Source organism: Paramisgurnus dabryanus, chromosome 6 (genome assembly GCF_030506205.2).
Source record: "Paramisgurnus dabryanus chromosome 6, PD_genome_1.1, whole genome shotgun sequence".
Taxonomy (NCBI): Eukaryota; Metazoa; Chordata; class Actinopteri; order Cypriniformes; family Cobitidae; genus Paramisgurnus; species Paramisgurnus dabryanus.
The window spans coordinates 44,840,080-44,859,497 of NC_133342.1; the positions used below are offsets into that span (position 1 = coordinate 44,840,080).

Sequence of the window (19,418 nt, forward strand, 5' to 3'; positions counted from 1 at the left end):
AAAGGGGGTCTTTGAGACATCCGTGCCCAGGGCACATCATTGCCATAATCCGTCCCTGGTGCTGTCCTGCTATAACAGAATGAGTGTGCTGTTCCCCTAAAATTATAACCATAGTATGAGCACACTGTGAGTGTAGAACGACTTCACATCATGACTATAGTATGAGCTCACATTGAGTGTACCATAACCTCACATCATGACCATAGTATGAGCACACAGTGAGTGTACAGTGACTTAACATTGGGACCATGATATGAGCACACAGTGAGTGTGGCGTGACCTCACATCATGAGCTGTTGTCACGTTGGGAGGTCACAGCACATTCACTGTGCACTCAAACTATGGTCACAATGTAAGGTCATGATACACTCACTGTGCACTCATTTCATGGTCACAATGTGAGGTCATGCCACACTCACTGTGTGCTCATACTATGGTCATGATATTAGGTTATGGTACACAAGTGTGCTCATCATGGTCACTATGTGAAGTCATGGCACAATCATTGTCAAATACAATATGGTCAAATACAGCTCACACTGTGATTATTATGGTATGAGAATGGTGTGACGTCACTGTGATCCTCCAGTATCCACTTTTTCCTAGTGAGATATAGGAAGTAGAATACCCCTCTTATGTTGTATTGCCTCCTTTTAACCTGCTCAACATTTTGAAATCACAATGAGCTCACATATAGCTCACACTGTAATTTATCACGGTATGAGAATGGTGTGAAGTCACTGTGATCTCTTTTAATCTCATGTGTTGGCTGGGTAACACTCTTCAACTTACCATGACCACAGATGCACAGCACATTTTAATATTGACCTTACAGAAGATTTCAGATCTGGGAATTACATTGTTGTCTCTTCAAACCGGTGAAACACTAAGCTCCGGCTCGTGTGTCGGCTTGCAGCCCTGTATTTGGCACTACACTGTAGTACCAGTGTGGAAGGACATTTGGTCAAAAAGCATAAAAGTTTTCTTTGACCACTCTCCACTGCCTTGGCAGCTGGTGTTGCGGAGCACCGGCTGTCAGCCTTTTACTAGCTTCATTCTCTGTGATCCTATGTGTTAGGCTTGGGCCTCCACATTGCGTCCCCTATTGCGTTCCTTTGTGAGTATTTTCCGGGGGGTTAATCCTACTAGCCCATGTTTTCCCTCAGCAGAGCCCCCTCTGTGTCTCCCCAGTATGTCTTATTACTGTCTATTTATGTCAACCCATCAGTTGTTCCTATCATGTACCACCTGTTTACCCCTCTAGGGAGTGGCTTCCGCAGCATTCCTACTCCGCTCAGTCTGGTTGCTTCCCAGTTCGCTGGTTCACTATCGTGGGTTAAGGAACAAGTAGTGACCTTAAACCGTATTTCCGTCTCCTTAGTGGATTCGGAGGGTTTATGCAGGCACTGGAAGGGTTTGGCATTTAGTAGTTTCGCATTTAGTAGTTTCGCAAAGTAGATTGATCTCTCTAAGCGAATATCCAATTCGACGGTCACGACGTAACGTCTCCGTTCCCTCACTTCCTTCCTGCATATCACTATCACCATCCATGCAAATTTAGTCATATTTTATTGATATACTTATGGAACTTGGTTTAAAAATCATATAAAGTAAACTAATTTTTATTAGTTTATGTAAATGGGGATAACAATAAGGTAAGACATTTTTTACTATTCTTTCAGGTATACATAAAAATACATGTAGACAAATAAAACAAATCAGACTTCTTTCTAAAACTAGACATACTATTTAAAACTACTAAGAAAGTTAACTAAATAATGTATTAAAGTGCATATAATGCCAGGGTTACATACTCATTACAATAAATGAAATGATAAAAGTAATATATTTTAGCACTAAAATCAAGATTTTTGCTGTTTCTTTCTTTAGAAACGTAATGTTACAGAGATGGAGCTACACAGAACAGAACAAAGAAACAGATCTAGAGAAGAAAGAGGTTGTGTACTGTATGTGATACATATACTGTTTTGATTAGACCAGTTTAAGCTTTAAAATGTAATATATATATATTAAGGCATACAAATGTTTGAAAATCACAAGATGGTATCCAATATATTTAGTTATAATATAAATTATAATTCTAAATGTAAATTGCAAAATAATAATACTTTTTATGTTTAATGTGATTTTAACTACAGATGCAACTGGATTTACAGGAAAAAGACTAGGAAAACTACAGTTGTAATTTTAAAAAAATGCCAGCAACTGTAACAAATGAGTGACAAATGGTAAATGGCTATGCAAATATGCAACTACATGTTTGTCTGTATACAACATAATCTTGGTTGTTTATCTTGGTTGCACAGCAAGCTTGGTCCCTATAAAAAAAATCAAACAATAAAACTTGACAACATGATTGGCTAGTTTTGTGTTCAAACAATTTTCACCACTTAAATGATCACCAGATAAATAAATTTACATAAATATGTTGTAAACATTGTTAAGTTCTAAAATATAGACAAGTGACTTACATTAACTCTCTGGTGGAGGCACACAAGAGTTTCTGCGTGAACGGCACATATTTTTCTATTAAAAAAACAGACAACTCTTAGATGCACAAAGAAATTCCATTATTTACATATCTTTGTGTACGACATTACAGTATTTTTAACAAAATATAGCATTAACCTTCTCATGAAGGCGAAAGTGGACAGCTGGATCAGACAGCCAGGGGTGCTTCAACGCTTCCCCTGCTCCGATCCTCCAACTACACACACATACAAAGAAAAGAAAACAATCTTGGATGAATACGGTAGGTAATGCAGCATATTGGTTGAAAAGTGCTGGCTTTATGCCCAAATCTTGGTCTGGGTCTTATTTTGTGTACCTTTTATCAACAATAAGCAGTTTGGAAATAAAGTCCTTGGCTTCTTCCGAGATGTCTGTGAACTCATCCTCCTCAAAATTCCACTGGCAGCCCAAGATGTTATTAAGAGTTTCGTTGTCATCATCCCCAAGGAAAGGAGAGAGCCCACTGAGCCTACACAAAACAAATTATACACAAAAAAAGTTACATGTAAGGGATAATGTAGAGGCAGCCGGTAGTTATTGGGAAATAAGCCCCGACAGTGTGATCAGGACCCGACGCGAAGCGGAGGGTCTTGTATCACACTGAAGGGGCTTATTTCCCAATAACTACCGGCTGCCTCTACATTATCCCGCTTATTACACGGCTACTTGCCACATAAGAAAAAAAACTGGACATGAATATGAATTTCAAACATTTTATTGGCATATTTGTTTTAAATTAACATTTTTATCCTTCCGCGAAACTTTGCACAGATGCATAAAATGATCGTAATACCTTATTAAAATCCTCTGCTTCATACTTGTCTGTCTCCATTTTTTTCTCTTTAACCAGTCTTTGAGAAGTTTTAATGCCCATTCTGTATTTTTTTGTGTGTTGGCTTCGTAGCTGTCATGCTCTATTTTGTCAAGTTCAGTCTCAGTAAGCTCTCTGTGTCTTGTCGTGGTTGTCGAGTGTTTGTCACAAGATGGCGCCAAACAGACAGTAATCTTTATTGATCTTTATTGGCGCGGAGCGATTTTACTCGTGCAAGTAGTCCGGCTATGCGTTATTATTTTGGAGCGGTTATTATTTGAAAAGAACAAACCTGCAAATGTCTCAACTGACCAATCAGAATCAAGCATTCCAGAGAGCCGTGTAATAAAGTGAATTATTCATACCTGCAAACTCACAAGAGATGATTAAAGTGACAAGTTTATAAAGTAATCACTGTATGTGGCTTTCTTTTTCTCCGCAAGCCATGTAAATAAGCATTATGTTTGACTTTGACAAAAATTTAATGGAATAGACAAGATCTGCTTCAAGTAAAAACATATTTGTTAATTCAGTTTTATTTATATAGCGTTTTTTTTATACAATTGTTCTGTATTTCAAAGTAGATTTACATGAAATAGAGACAAAGAAAACTCAGAAAAGCAACAAAAAAGCAAAACAAAAGCATTGGCAGTTTTTAAATATAGTTTAGAATAGATCACGTGAAGTTATTTAAATGTATTTCCATGTATTATAATGTAGAATTTAGGGGTGTCCTCGACTAAGGATTTACATATTCGAATCAAAATTGTCGAATCTTTCCATAGTCGACCGATAGTCGAATCATCTATGTTTGTGTGCATGGGTTGGGAGGGGGCCAGACCAGGTACAAATTGGTAACTTTTATTTTCTTTCACAAGCAGCACACATAAACAACTTTCTGATAAAGTGACCAAAACTGTCTTTCAAGTAATAAACGAAGACAAAACTGACGATGCATTTATATATATATTTTTTTAAGGTCAAATGTAAGGCAACATTTGTTTAATTATTCCTCATAACATTTTAAAGCCACGATCTACAGAACATCACACAAAAATACATTTTGATAACTAAACCTAAAAAAATAACAAAGGTGATCCTGCCTTGGAAACTCCGGCTACAATTCAGTGTTTTTATTTAATTTGGAGATAGCGCGTCAAAGCAGTCATGACAAAAAACGACAAATGAGAAATGACAAATAATTTGTGATGGTGACTGTAAATGATAAAAACTAATCTATATATACAATTCATTAAACGTTAATTTATAACAAGAAAAACACTGAAATTAATGATTTTATAGACACTACACGTTATTATTTAGCACAGAAATACCTGCTTGCGTTGACTTTGATCATCTCTGTATTAACTTTAGATACAGAAAGACCGGATGATATTATTTATTTCAGGAATCTCTTTGCTATCATTTGAAAGTGAACACCGACCCACCATAATATTAAACCACAAGAAAGACATTCGTGTCAGGCAGAAATAGGTTCGGTGCAGATACTAGTTTCCGTTTCATCACCGAAATAAAAAAACGGCTTACCTGTTTTGACAAAATAACCACTATGTTTTAAATACATTTTAAAAACTTATACTCGTCGAAAAACATCCGTTTTTTAATGTTTAGTTTGATGAACTCCTAAATATGAGACGCAGAGCACCTAGGCCGTCCGGCTAAATTGCATGCGCAAGCATGGCCAGCACGCAATAGCGCAACATCGATACAACGAAAAGCTATCCAAAATGTACATACTTAAATTAGATCAGAATTTACGTTTATAATAAATTATTTTTTTTAAATAAAATAAGGTCAGAAGTTACAAAGTGCAGAACACATATGCCAAATGCCTCAAGTGCACGGAAACAAAACAGAAGCCAAATAGTTAAATCAGATAACGGATAACCCAGAGTGATTTATAAATGAAATAAAATATAGAAATTATTAAAAGAACGAAAGGCATAATATAATTTGCCAGCTTTGTCTTTTAAATGTAGAAACAAAGAGGCAATGGTTTATTAACATAGAAACCTCTTATGGACGTGTAGCCCGGTCACAGGGGTTGTTGGATTTATTAACGCATTTTAACAATATTTATTGAAAGCTGCTACTTCACATATTATTTGCAGCATTATCATAATATGCAGTATATTAATATATTGTGAGAAAGCTGTTATATGTGAAATCAGATAATGTGTGCACCCATATACGGCCAAAATTGAATGATCCTCATCTCATAACACATCTGCGACGATTCGACTGTGAGATTGGTAGTCGAATCAGGCTTCTCCTATCGATGCATCGAATCTTCGACTATTCGGGGTCACCCCTAGTAGAATTACTCTATTCCAAAATATATTAAGAACATAGTCTAGGATGGATTACATTGAGGTATTCAAATTTGTTACTAGAATAATGCAATAAGTAATACTCCAATTCCAAACTATATCTTTCAACCTTGTCCAGAAATTGAGTTGGAGGTATTCAAAATTTATTTTTTTAAAATAATTCCCTGATAGAATGATGTATTGGGTAATAATATAATAATAGTACTAAAGCGAAGTAGCAATTTCTGTAAGATTATAACTGGACCATAATAATGTAAGCAGTAAGCAAGCCAACACTGCGACAGCAGTCAAGGGGTGAAAAAACCTACTTGTGCCCCGCCATTTGAGAACCACTGTATTAAAGACATCCTCTGCCCCTTTCATTTCCATTGTAACTTTTAATGACAGACACAAAACAGATAGAGCTATGTGTGCCTTTAACTCGGCAAAAGTATTTTAGATTCATTCTGAACTGACATTTTAATTGTTTAGACTTTAGGTAACTCACACATTACGGAAAAAAAGTATCACGACTATCAGTTGTTGTGCAGTAAAAAGTTGTCTTGATCCATGGAAAGGTCGACAATGCTGTTATCTTAAAGGTATAGCGGAAGTTTTTCCTGAAATTTTGAAAGAACCGCCCCTCCACTTAAAAAAAATGCACATGCGCAACACTCTACCTGCTCCAGAGAGGGAATGCCTATTAAAACGTGTGCATGAGAGAGAGCATGCACGAGCCTAGTTCTTCTCTTCGCTCTGTTTACAAGTTGCTGTAACAAAATGTATAACGTTTTAAACAGAAGAAAAGATAACAACCATGCATTAGGAAAATTAATAATTGCTTTATTTATAGTATATTTTCTATAGATGTGTAAAACCATATTTTGGCGGATTTTTTTTATTTCATTGTTCCAAGTAACGGAAGAAAAATGCAGTGAAGGAGGAGAGATGCCAGAAGATTTGCGGCTGAGCGCAGAGGCACGGAGACTCACGTTTACCATAGGATTTTAATGATGATTGACACATGACTGTTTCGGTTCCTTTCAAAATAAACTATTAATGTAGCCGTTAAAATAGTTAACTATTATAGTTAAACTATTAATAGTTTATTTTGATCATGGTGCCACGATCGCTGGATAATTCTGAAGTTGTTTTAAAGAAGAATAAAACAATTACTTTTCAGTAATTTGCGATGTCTCCGCATATTTACATGATTTGCGACGTACATTTGCAAATGATTCATAAAGTCATATCTGCAATTCTTTGATCCATTGTGTTTTAGAAGTACTGTATGCTCAAACTCTAATGACAGCAATGTGATCGCCGATGCACTGGTAGAGAGAGAGAGAGCGAGAGAGAGAGAGGGAGAGAAAAAGAGAGAGCACGGCCCTGTACAAAAGTAGAAATGATTTATGTTATTTGAAGTCAGCTCTTAAAGTACAAAATACCCGGTTAAGCTATTACGTATCTATTATACAATTTTTCTTCAGAACGGTCTTGCGACCCAGTGGCAACTTGTCCACGACCCGGTGGTTGGGGACCTCTGGAGTAGAAACTTTGCGTGGGAAGCCCAACTTGTGCTTTTAGCACACGCCAGCGTATGAAATAGTCTCCCAAAAACACTCGTCTTGTTTCTTTCTTCAGAGGCCTTTCTCTTTTTGTCATACAATTTGTAGACACTTTTTCTTATGTGACCCTCAGACATTTTGAAAAAACATGATGAGAAGGCAAGCTCCAATGAATGGCTGAAACCGTAGACCACCACACATATTCACCTGAAGTGTGTTCTGCATGTGCAGAAAGCAAACGTAGGGACAAGCACGTACGACGGCCTTACGTCAATATATCACCAGAATGATTGACAATTGGGATGACAAACAGTCTTGATGTTCCACCCGGAAAAAGGTGGAACCGACCTCACCTTACTCCAGTCTACTAATTTCCTATTATTGTGATGTTATTTGTGCTTGCTGACCAACCCCCCACCAAAAAAATCTCTTTGGATCTACAATGGATTTATATAAATGACATATTTTGATTCAAAAGTTTTGTTTAAAAGTGACTAGTTTGCAGGTATGATTATTCGAAAACTGTATGTGGATCCCTAGGGTTTACTATAATTTACAGTGACTTATACATTGCATGTTTTGTTAAGTGTAACTCACAACATGTATGTGATAACACCCAGACTCCACATGTCCGTGTTGAACGACACAAAATCATAGTTAACCACCTCTGGGGCCAGAAACTCTCGTGTCCCAAAATGTACTCGTAGCTTCTCTTTGGGCTGGTACCTGACAAGAATAAAAGAATAAAACAAATAAGGAAATTAAATCATTTCAGTTTAAATGCATCGGTTAATGTCTAGCGAGCACACTTACTTCCTTGCAAGTCCAAAGTCTATGATCTTGATTTTATTTGTTAATCTGCTGACACACAGAATGTTCTCTGGCTGCAGGCCACAAGAAAAAAAATGGGTTCATGTTACTTTAGTAATTTGCTTGACTAGTAGGGATGGCTGTGTGCCCTAACATTAAACTGATGATAAGATGATATGTAGGTTATAGGCTAGGATTATTATAAGGTGTTGATATTAAATTTTTCATTACTTGGATTTCCAGTTATACCTTTAGGTCCAGGTGGAGAATGTACATTTTGTGCATGTGACATAAGCCTTCACAGATCTGTCTGATGAACATGACTGTGTCAAGCTCTGTTAATTTGTAGTTCTCGTCAATGATCCGGTCAAAGAGTTCTCCTCCACTAACACTGTTCAAAAAAAAGAATATTGCATCATTTCCATTATCATAAACAAGTGTGTCATTCTTTACATTTACATACATAATACACCTGAGACTATATTTTCATAAAAATGATGGGTGGATAAACTTTGAAAGCCATTAAAAGCACATACTATTCAAGTACAAGGATAATGTCATTCCTGGACTCATAGGCGGCATAGAGCTGAATCAAGTTAGCATGGTTGAGCTGGTTCATAACCTGAATTTCATTTTTCACCACCTCCTATTAAAGAAATTATATATAGCCATTAGTTTACTGTAGTCTAAAGTTTTAGTGACTTAAGTTTTTAAGACAACAAAAACAGGCAGTTGGTTCTCGCTCATTTTACCTTTTCTTTTAGACTTCTAGCTTTGATTATCTTTGCTGCCAAAGTGAGTCCAGAAGAATTTTCAATGCATTTATGTACCTGGCCGAATCGACCACTGCAAATAGAGAAAAATAGCTTTCAGTGACCACACACAGGAGTTTTAAATTGTAATAATAAAAGGAATTTAACCCCTCTCCCAATTACATATACAGTATTAATGTCATTGCAATACTTCAAGAGTGTCAAACATTTGTTGAACATAATTAAATACATCTGCACTGCAAAAGATGAATGTTTTACATATTATTTTAATCTTGGTTTTAGTATAAATATCTAAGAATTGTTAAATTGGGATACATTTACTTTAACAAGCAAAGTGGCTTAATATTTTAATTATTTTTAATTCATGTTTTTTAATTCTCAAAAACATGAAATGTATGCTTACCTCATTGACAGATATTTTTACTTGTTTTAGATAAAACCTCTTGATTTTCATAATTTATTTCAGTAAACAAAACTTAATATCTTAAGCAACTTTGCCTAACAAGTAAATGTATCCTAATTTAAGAATTCATAGATATTTTTATTGAAAAACAAGACAAAAATACTATTTATTTTTATGTAGTGTGTGGCTACTGTTTTAAGCAACCTTAAATTACAAATGCCCTTGACATTACTTGGTGGAAATGGCTCAGAAGAACTAAAATTATAACATCATTTGTTTGCATATTCCACTTAAGTTGATAGTTTGTTATCTAACACAATGCCATTTATTTAATTTCAAGTCTGGCTTAAGCTTCCAAATACTTTTTGGAGCCTCTGCACATGTAAAACTATACTTTGAAATTATTTCTGGTCTGTGTGAAAGTTTTAGTGATGCCATTGTAATACGGTGGGTGTCATGGTTTCAAATTCCATTCTATTAAGAACAAGAAGGAGCTTCTTTTTGAGGTGCTGGTTTGCTTCCAGCTGGCATTGAGATACAGTTTCACATACCCTATCAGCTTTATGTAAAAATAACTGCTGTGACTCTGGAGTTATGAATCGGGTGAGTGGAGATCAGGTGGGAGTGAGGGAGTTACACAATTAGCCTTTGAGGGATTAGCAGACTACACACTGTCCAAATGTACACTGTCTCTGAAACATTCTGTACTGAGAATCAGTTTCCATGAGAAATAAAGACACAGATTTCAGCCACAGACCCTCCAAGAACTTCCTGTCTGTTGATGGTGTAGAAGTTGTTAATCTGGTTGGGTTTGGCAGAAACAATGCGGTGGTTGAAGGGTGCTGGCGAAGGTGGAGTACAATCTGCAGTAGAGAAAGAATGACCAAAATATTTGGAATAGAGATGAGGTTACATGATTGATCTTCTTAATAAAGATCTGAAGGCCAGTGTAACTTGTCTCTTGGGAAGCTAACTGCATTAATCTGAGTTATTTGGCTAACCAGCTGCATAAAAACAACACCACTGGTTAAAAAGCTTCACCTGTGGCAAAAGTCTTTAGTAGCAGTCTGAAATATTTAAGATCAATCTGATAATATTTGGCCATTTGGAGGTTTTCGGTTGAGCTGAATGTGGTCCCTTGTGACAGATTTAGTAAATTGGATTATGCATATCAGTATAAGTGGGTTCCAAAAATCTAAGATCACTAGAGAAAGTGCTTCTATTTTGGATTTATTTTTAATTTAACATACAATTATAAAATGTATAAATACATTTTCAGATTTCCATGTTTTCAAAAGTGAAAAGTTTAATTGAAACATTTATATACATTTCAGATTCTTATACTGTTAAGTACTATTTATCCATACATACAGAACATACATACATATATGGATATTTTATTGATAATACAAAGTAAATACATTAGTCTTACCAACGAAGAACAGCTTGTCTTTTTCTTCATTTTCATCCAGGTATTCCCCATTCTTAATTTTGCTAAAATCCAACTCAATCTCCACACCTTCAGCTTTAAAAACACCATGCAAATCTTTGGTTTCCTCTGGCACTTGCTCAACCTCGTCTTGCCCCTTCTCAACCCTACTCTTTTTGTGTTCCTCTAACCCCAGATCCTCAGTTACACGTCGTTTGCTGCTAGAGGTCACCTCATCCACCTGCTCAGACTCACTGCTGAAACAACACAAGAGGAAGTATTTCCAACAGTATCTGTCTGCGTCCTGCATGAGTTGTAGTAGGCCTGACTTGTAGTAGTTGGAGGCGTGTCTTGTACTTTTCTAAATCGCGGTCCACCACGCGAGATCTACCTCGAAGTCAGAAGTGAAATTATGAAAGTTTTAAGACTTCTTTTAAAAATAAGCTTATAAAACGGGCAGTTCTGGTTCTTCATTCTGATAGGTTGAAACGCGTTCTAAGCCTTGATAAAATACACCGGTAACCTCACGGTTCAGACCACATTACATAAGTATCCCTGCGCCACTGTTGCTGCGTACTGATTTATGAAATAAACACCACAGTCTTTAATCATATTTTTAATTTGTCTACAATTGCACAATTAATGGCGATATCCAGATAAATGTCAATAAATATTGTTGAGTCATCTCTTCGATAAAGAGAAAATGTTGTCTGAGGGGTTTATAACTCAAGTTCATACGTCCGTTATTATCCACTGGGTTGCGATCTTACCCAATTTAAACACTGACACATTCACTCAACACTGAAAACAGCGTGTAAGTTTTGATGGCTTTGAATCTGATCTCTTACATAAGTTCTTCACAAAAATGGAATTATCTCCGCTTTTAGCTGAAAATTTGAGAGGTGATAAGAGAACAAATGAAGGTAGGATGAAAAGTTTTTTTGTTTGTTTTTGTTTGAAAGCGGATGGTCTGTTCTTTCATTTGATATTTTATGTTTATTTAAAGATGACAATTTTTCTGCAAGGCATTAAACTAAAACTGGGTGGCAACTTAAAAAAAACGCTGACGGGAAAAAAAAGAGTTCAGCATGCTTCCGAGCATATTTGATCACCACTTCAACAGTTGCACAATATAAATGTTAATGTATAAATTAGATGAATGTTGATTTATAAAATAAACACCACAGTCTTAAATCATATTTTCATTGTGTCTTTGCTGCATCTCTGTTGGTTGGGAACTGCGCTCTGTTTCAGTCACACTTGATTCTGAGGAACTACTTTGTTTGGCGGAAGAGTAATATTTGTACTAATATAATTACAACTTATTTGTGTTTTATTTTATAAAATCCCGCTAACGTTATGCATATGAAGTAACCGTTTTATAAACGCAATAAACCCCTCGAAGCGTTGGGTTACCAGTGCATTTTATAACAGCTAAGGGGGTTTTAGGCACTCCGCTTCACGTCGTGCCTAATAACGCCCTTAGCTGTTATAAAATGCACTGGTAACCCACTGCTTCTTGGGGTTTATAGACCTTTTGCGTGTTTGCAAACAGAGATGACGTTTTTTGTGGGCGGAGCCCAACTGGTGGCAGAAAGTGAATGCTTCTCAATAGCTGTGTGAAGTGTTTTAGCATTAAACTGTGATTTTTAAGGATCCGGTGTTCTGTAGAAGTCTGTTTCCCCTATATTTCTCTTAAGTGTAATGTTTCTTATAACGTTTTCACCAAGTTACGTTTATTTTTTAAATGAATTAAAAGTTTTAATGGCTTGGCTACTGATATGCTTGCATGTATGTAATGTATATGTATTGTTCTTTATTGGTAAATCAATTATTTTTACAGTATGAATCTCTGAAGTACTTATAAGAGCAATACTATCATGTATTCTGTATAATATCATTTATTAAACATTTAATCATTTCCTGTTTTCAATTTCTTCCTTATATTTTTATCCTACGTGTTTGATCTAAAACTATTATGTTTACATACAAATTAATTTGTATAGGCCTGTTTATATATTATTAACACTTTACATCGTGTGTGTGTGTGTGTGTGTGTGTGTGTGTGTGTGTGTGTGTGTGTGTGTGTGTGTGTGTGTGTGTGTGTGTGTGTGTGTGTGCTATGTTTATATATTTATTAGTAAACATCATAATTTAGAACAAACAGGAAGAAGACATAGGCTAATATATATGGTAAAAAGAAGTAATAGAAAATGAAAAAAATACGAAAACTTTAATAAATGGTAATATTATTGATATTATGAACTAATTAAAATCTTTAATCTTTCTAAATAAATTATAAACGTAACGTGATGAAAACGCTATAAGAAACACATAGAGGGATCAGACTTCGACAGAACACCGGATATCTTCTCTAATTATTTTCTATTCAAATAATTAAAAGATTTTCAGATGATTTCATCACTCCAGTCTGTCCGGTTGAGGGCTTTTATTGCAACCATAAACACCTACGTTTATCTTCAAATGGTGTCTTCGACGACGATATACTATACAAATGAAGGTCATCTATTTTGGCATTCCTATCCTGACACTCAACAGCACAACAAAACATTTTCTAGTGAGTTATATTGTTCGTTATACTCGTGTCTCATTCATTTCCACTTTTTTTCTGCCACCACATGCGCGCGTGACGTAACTGTGATGTTGACTCGCAAAAGGTCTATTGCTTTATTGTATGTTAGCAATTACTTTGTGCATCAATGTGTTTGTAGTGAATTTCTCATTAAATTAGATTAAGAGGCTGTTTGAAAACGGGTCAGGTTAGGACAGGCTGAGGATAATGTAAGCAACACATAAAAAACATGAAAGCCTTTTAATGGTAAATTTCATTTTGTGCATACATTTGTGCATATTTCAAAAAACGTATGGGTTTTTGGCACTGTGATTCTGCTGGTTGATTAAATTAAATACAATGAATTAATTTATTAATTACTCGTATTAATAAAATGTATATATAAACACGTTCAGGGATTAATAATAATTGAAAGTGATGACAATGGCATTTTTCATCAGATGTTTATATTTACAACAAAAAGAAAACGACACTAAGCCAGGGGTTTTATTATAATTTATAATAAATTAAAGAAGTGCCTTATGAGTCTATTTTTTATGTTTTCCTTTGTATATTTATAAATCAAACTGTATGAGATACATACACAGCACACAGTCAATTGTACATTATAAACATTATAAGCTTACATACTGCAGGCCTACTACAAACTCTCTCCCGTTTTAAAAATAAGACCCTGACCGCTGCATTACATTTGAAGCCTCCAAATTAGGCAATTTTGGGAAAAGATTATCATCTTAAAGGGATACTTCACCGATTAAGCATTCAGCTTTGTATCTGTAGAAACCCGGCAGTATTACTGAATGACCATGTTTCCCTCCATCATTTCCCCCTGAGAGGAGAGATATCTGCATTTTGGTTCTGCAAAAAAGTCCTCCGATGATGCAAAAATCGTCATATTACATCATCGGAGGACTTTTTTGCAGAACCAAAATGCAGATATCTCTCCTCTCAGGGGGAAATGAGGGAGGGAAACATGGTCATTCAGTAATACTGTCGGGTTTCTACAGATACAAAGCTGAATGCTAAATCGGTGAAGTATCCCTTTAACTTTCAAGATGTACTCGAGGAGAGCTTGCGTGATCCGTGAACTGCGATGTAGACCTTACACACTGCATATTAATTGGGTTGTCACTTAATAATATGGTTGTCACTTATTATTCGGTTGTCACTTCACCTTTTAATGCTTAATCCTGTTCTGACAACCGCATAATACAACCAAATTAACTTCCGCAAAATTCCTAGAAGGAGAAAAGTCTTTTGCGTGCGGTGCAGAAATTGACAGAGAGCGTTTGCTGACTAGTGTTGCCAGATCTTGCACTAAAAAAAGCGCGCTGTTTTACAAATGCGTGCAATGCACAACTACAAGACGGTGGTTTATTGCAAAACATAATGCTGTTAAATTATTTTGGTCAAAGCTTTGAGACGCGAGACGGCAGAACATTGCTATGGTTATCTCTGTGTCAATCTATCATACATTTTCGGGAGTGAGTCTTGTTCCGTACAGACATGTAATGAACATTTAGGGGATTCACTCCCGCATTTAAATGCGGTTGTCACTCCCGAAAGTTTTCAGTGTGTAATAGAGGATTTAGAAGAGCTTTTTTACCGTGAAAGAGGAAGATCTCGTGTGGTGGACCGCGATTTAGAAAAGTTCAAGACACGCCTCCTACTACAAGTTACGCCTACTACAACTGACACCTCCGTCTTGCAGGACGCAGACAGACCCGACTCAGTATTTCTGATTATTAGAAAAGATTTGATAAAGTTTGAGAGGGAAATACACACCTTTGCAATGAGCTCTCAGGTGGGTAAAGGGTTTGTGTGTCAGTAATGTCAGATTCTAAGGGATCCTCAACGGGCCTCTGGTCTTCTGTATCCTTCATTTCCTGATCTTTAAGTACTGTATCTGTGGTTGCTGATGGCATCTCAGTACCCTCTTCTTCAACTATCTGCTGTGTTTCATTTTGGACCTCCACCAACTTTTGCTCCGTCTCTTTATTTCCCTCTTTCTTTGGCTTTGCTTCCTGCTTTTCTTCACAGCACTTCTCTTGCTCAGATGAAGGGGTTTGGGCTTCATCCACAATGTGATCCTGCTTTAGGACAAGCAACCTATCCTCTGATTTCTGGAAACCTGTTGCCAGGAAGTAGCATGCTTCAGAATGTTCTGTATTTTCTTGATTAAGCTTTTGAACTTCCTCAAACAATAGAACCTGTTTCCTCAAAGTGACTGTATCAACAGCAATATAAAAGTGAAACATATCAAAATGAAATCTTTAGGTGCTACAGATAAACATGCAGTTCATATGTTTCAATATTCAGCACTGCACATTTAAATATAAATTATATATAATAATATTTTTTTGCCTAAATAATTTTGTCTGGACTTACATTTACAATCAGATGGTTTCTTTTTCTGTGCTTTGAGGCCTTTGAGACTCAGATGAATTCTCCCCTCTTTGCTTTTGTGATCTTTTAGCTGTAGAGCAATAGGAGAAACAAAGAAAAGCATTAAGGTATATGTATATAAATAAGGTAATGGTGATTTACTGCTAATAATCGAACTGGCTTTACTGATAAGACATGAATGAGAATCGTATGAGAATTTTTTTGCCCTGCTCTACTTTAGCATGGCTACCTACACAGTACAGTAAAGGACAACCGTTACATACTTTGCAAGTAGGAGATACCAAACCTAGTCTTTGATGTGATATTTGGTGTGATGTGTGAAAGACGATAGTCCAACACCAACTGTCAAACTATCATTTCTATTCTGCCTAAACATTTTTTTTCTATTTTATCCTATTTAATTTTCTACTTCCCAAAACATGGTTGAAGTCAACCCAAAAAGGTCTGGTGTAGTTGTCATGTGAATATCTACAATTTGAGGAACTTAAAAATGTCTTTACTTTGAAAACCTTCTGTGTAATAAATTATCTCCATAAAATGTTGAATCAAAACTTTCTTCCTCCCTTATAATTGAGAACGAGCCTCTGATTATAAAATGCTGGTGAATTATTCCACTTGGTAAATTTTGGGTGGTTGTACATACTCAGTACTCTTAAACCTGTGAGATAAAAATGATCAAAACCAGAGACTCACTTTAGATCATAAAAAATATCAATACTAGAGACTCACCTTACCCACAACAGGTTCATCTGTGGCTTGCCTTTTGGTAATCAGTGTGCTTTTACTTGCCTTGGACCTGGGCTCTGCAACCATTTTGTTCTTCCGAGCCGCTGCCCCTTTAAACAAAATATCCATGATTTTGGAGGTTTTCACCGTTTCTCCAATGAAGCTGACCATTTCCTGAATACTCATCACAAGTCTTTCCATTCCCTCCAGTTTCTTAGTTTGCTGTTCTGAGTGTTGATTTACTGCCAACATGATGCTGCTCATTTCTTGGCACATATCTTTCATTTCATGGCCTGCTGCTGTACAAATAACTGGAGTAAAATGGATCTCCTCCTTTTCCACTTTCAAGTTTTCTACATCCCTCTCAATTCCATCAATGTCCTGAGACATGCCATCAAGTCGGCTGAGCACTTTTTCCTGGATACTTATCAGTGTGTCCATTTTGCTGCTTAAAGTCTCAATTCTGACCTGCAACAGGTCAATTCCTGTGTTGGATTCAGAACTCATGGTAGCATTAAGGACCCTAACCTTAACCAAAGACAACAGAGAAACACTTGCAGATGCAGACCCAGGCCAGCTTAGTCTGGTTAGAGGATAATATGATAATCCAAAAATAATAAGCCAAGCAAGTATGATCTGAATGAAAACTCAAGAATCTAAAGTCTTTAAAACGCTAAAAAGTCCGAAAAAAATAACATTTTAAATGACCCAAGTTAATCAATCCAGGTCTCCATTGAAGCAACTTTTGTGGCTCTGCAAAGTGGAGGTCATATTAAGAATGGAATGAGTCAGCCCACTAAATGTAAACTAGTGTTGGGGCTCTTACGTCAGCAGGGCCCGGGGAGGGGCTATGTTTGGCTGAGGAATTGCTGGGTGATATCTGAGAAGGTATGAGTGCTAAACCCATGTCAGATGGAATGACCAGGTGTCAAAGGGGCCCTGGAGACACGCAGTTTCCAGTTAGACCTTGTCCAAATAAATGGAAAGAAACCCAAGCACTGACTTTTTCATCTTGAAAGGTTTAATTAGATAAACCATGCCATGCAATTTAAGATTTCTGATAGATGGAACTTGCTGGAAATTCCAGAGCTTGACATGATATTAAAAGGTCAATAAACTAATGACAAAAGTTTAAAAAGAAAAAATAATCAATTTATATTGAATAACATGCCATATCCATACAGTTCCTCTGATGTACATGCAAGCTTGTTGATGATGGAATTGTATAGATAAAAAATAAAGAGGTTGTGGAACACTTTGAACCCTCTATAAACTGAAACTAGAGCATGTGTCACTCGTCTGGCAGACTCACTGAAAACAGCTTACTCATTAACAGTTAAGACAGTTATAGATCAATTTTAACTTAGAGGATGAAATATAAGTCCCCACTACAACACCTCACCCTCTTTCAAATTATACAGTTAAAGGTATAGTGGAAGATTTTCCCAGAACCGCCCCTCCACTTTAAAAAAAATGCACATGCGCAACACTGTACCTGCTCCAGAGAGAGAACACCTATAAAACGCGCCCACGAGAGAGAGAGCATGCAGGAGCCTAGTTCTTCTCTTCACTTTGTTTACAAGTTGCTGCCGGCATGGCTCATACATTAAGAATTTTACAGTCTCTGTGCGGTTCGTAGGGTGGCCATTTGTTTGTTCTGCCGGACATGTCCCGAATAGGATTTTGGGTGCGTTCTCCGAAAGTCGCGTTGGTCAACCGCATACGTCAGCAAGGTTTAATATTTCGGGTTCAATTTCAGAAAAGCAACCGTTACATTTCAAGGTAAGAATGAAACTACAATGATTGTATGTCTTAAAAGTAGGGATGTTCACATTGACCGTTTAACCGTTAACCGAAGGTAAGAATTTATGACCGATTAACATTATCAGTTAAAATAAAAAAATATTTGTTAATACATGGTGCGTGTTGTCATGAGCCGACAGACATTTCGCCACTTTTCTATTTGTAATTTGTGAATGTCCTGTAAATGACACAACTTATTGCTGCCGTGACGGTCTGATAAAGTAATCATTTGTATGAGAAATCATTTGTATGCGTGTTTGGAAGCTGAATGGAGACGCGCGTGCATCCGCGCAAGATGACGCGGTCCGTCTCGCGCACATCCGGACAGACGTTCGCTGATGGCCTCTGACCCTGACCAAAAACATCTCTCTTTTTGCACAAACGGAGAAAGACGACGCAAAAGCAAAACTTTCTGAAAAGCGTCCTGCTTTAGAAATGACCACTGTGGTAGATGAAACAGAGACAATCTGCCCTTTTTGGATATTAATCCTCTGGACCGATCGCGTGCTTTTTAATAAGGTAATGTTGCGTGAATATCTGATAATTTATTAATCCTGGTGCTGTTGTTGATCTGTTGCTGCTGTTAAATGTTTTGTTTTTACTAATTCACAGACAACCGTCAACTGTATTTTCACTCAATGACAATTTCATATTAAAATCTTATAAGTTAACGGTTAATGTTCGGTTTAGAAGCTATGGTTGTCGGTCAGGGAAATTAACTGATATGAGCATCCCTACTTAAAAGAAATAAATCTTAATTTTTTAAATGTATTTTAACTGAAAGGTGAGAACTTCGATGACGTATCCTGTTCGGGACGTGTCCAGCGGAACTGGCACAAATGGCCACCCTAGCGGTTTGGGACTTGTGCCAGGGCTAGCATTGCTTATCATAGCTTACCTCAAATAGCATGCCAAACTTTACCTGTCGAGTAGAAACTTTGCATGGGAAGCCCAACATGTGCTTTTAGCGCACGCCACCGTGTGAAATAGTCGCCCCAAAACACTCTGGTCTTGTTTCTTTCTTCAGAGGCCTTTCACTTCTTGTCATACAATTCGTAGACACTTTTTCTCTTGCGACCCTCAGACATTTTGAAAAAACACGATGAGAACGCGAGCTTCAATGAATGGTTGAAACCGTAGCCCACCACACACATACACCTGAAAGTGTGCATGTGCAGAAAGCGAACCTAGGGACGAGCACTAACGACAGCCTTATGTCAACATATCATCAGAA

General features: G+C 36.7%; 1 protein-coding gene across 5 annotated transcripts; it reads right to left on the minus strand.

The window, feature by feature from the left end:
- Window positions 1-1,606: 1,606 nt before the first annotated feature.
- Window positions 1,607-17,163, minus strand: mylk4a (myosin light chain kinase family, member 4a). Of its 5 annotated transcripts, none has more exons than XM_065276932.1 (14): window positions 16,445-17,163; window positions 15,638-15,725; window positions 15,035-15,380; window positions 10,660-10,913; window positions 9,985-10,090; window positions 8,804-8,897; window positions 8,588-8,697; window positions 8,301-8,442; window positions 8,055-8,125; window positions 7,839-7,967; window positions 2,849-3,001; window positions 2,650-2,728; window positions 2,493-2,547; window positions 1,607-2,339 (listed from the first exon to the last, which is right to left on the minus strand). In XM_065276932.1, the coding sequence occupies exons 1-13, from the start codon at window positions 16,886-16,888 to the stop codon at window positions 2,494-2,496; spliced, it is 2,070 nt and encodes a 689-aa protein (XP_065133004.1). In that variant the 5' UTR covers window positions 16,889-17,163; the 3' UTR covers window positions 1,607-2,339; window position 2,493. The 5 variants fall into 5 exon arrangements, with proteins under 5 accessions (XP_065133004.1, XP_065133002.1, XP_065133003.1 ...); XM_065276930.1 differs by having other exon boundaries at window positions 15,035-15,476; XM_065276931.1 differs by having other exon boundaries at window positions 16,385-17,163.
- Between the last annotated feature and the right edge of the window lie 2,255 nt (window positions 17,164-19,418).

Excerpts from the sequence above, each read along its gene's own strand:
- mylk4a (XM_065276928.1), bottom strand. The coding sequence starts at position 16,888 with ATGAGTTCTGAATCCAACACAGGAATTGACCTGTTGCAGGTCAGAATT. Across the intron at positions 2,729-2,848 it reads CTGCTTATTGTTGATAAAAG|TTGGAGGATCGGAGCAGGGG; the intron begins GTACACAAAATA and ends ATGTGTGTGTAG. Across the intron at positions 2,548-2,649 it reads ACTTTCGCCTTCATGAGAAG|AAAAATATGTGCCGTTCACG; the intron begins GTTAATGCTATA and ends TTTTTTTAATAG.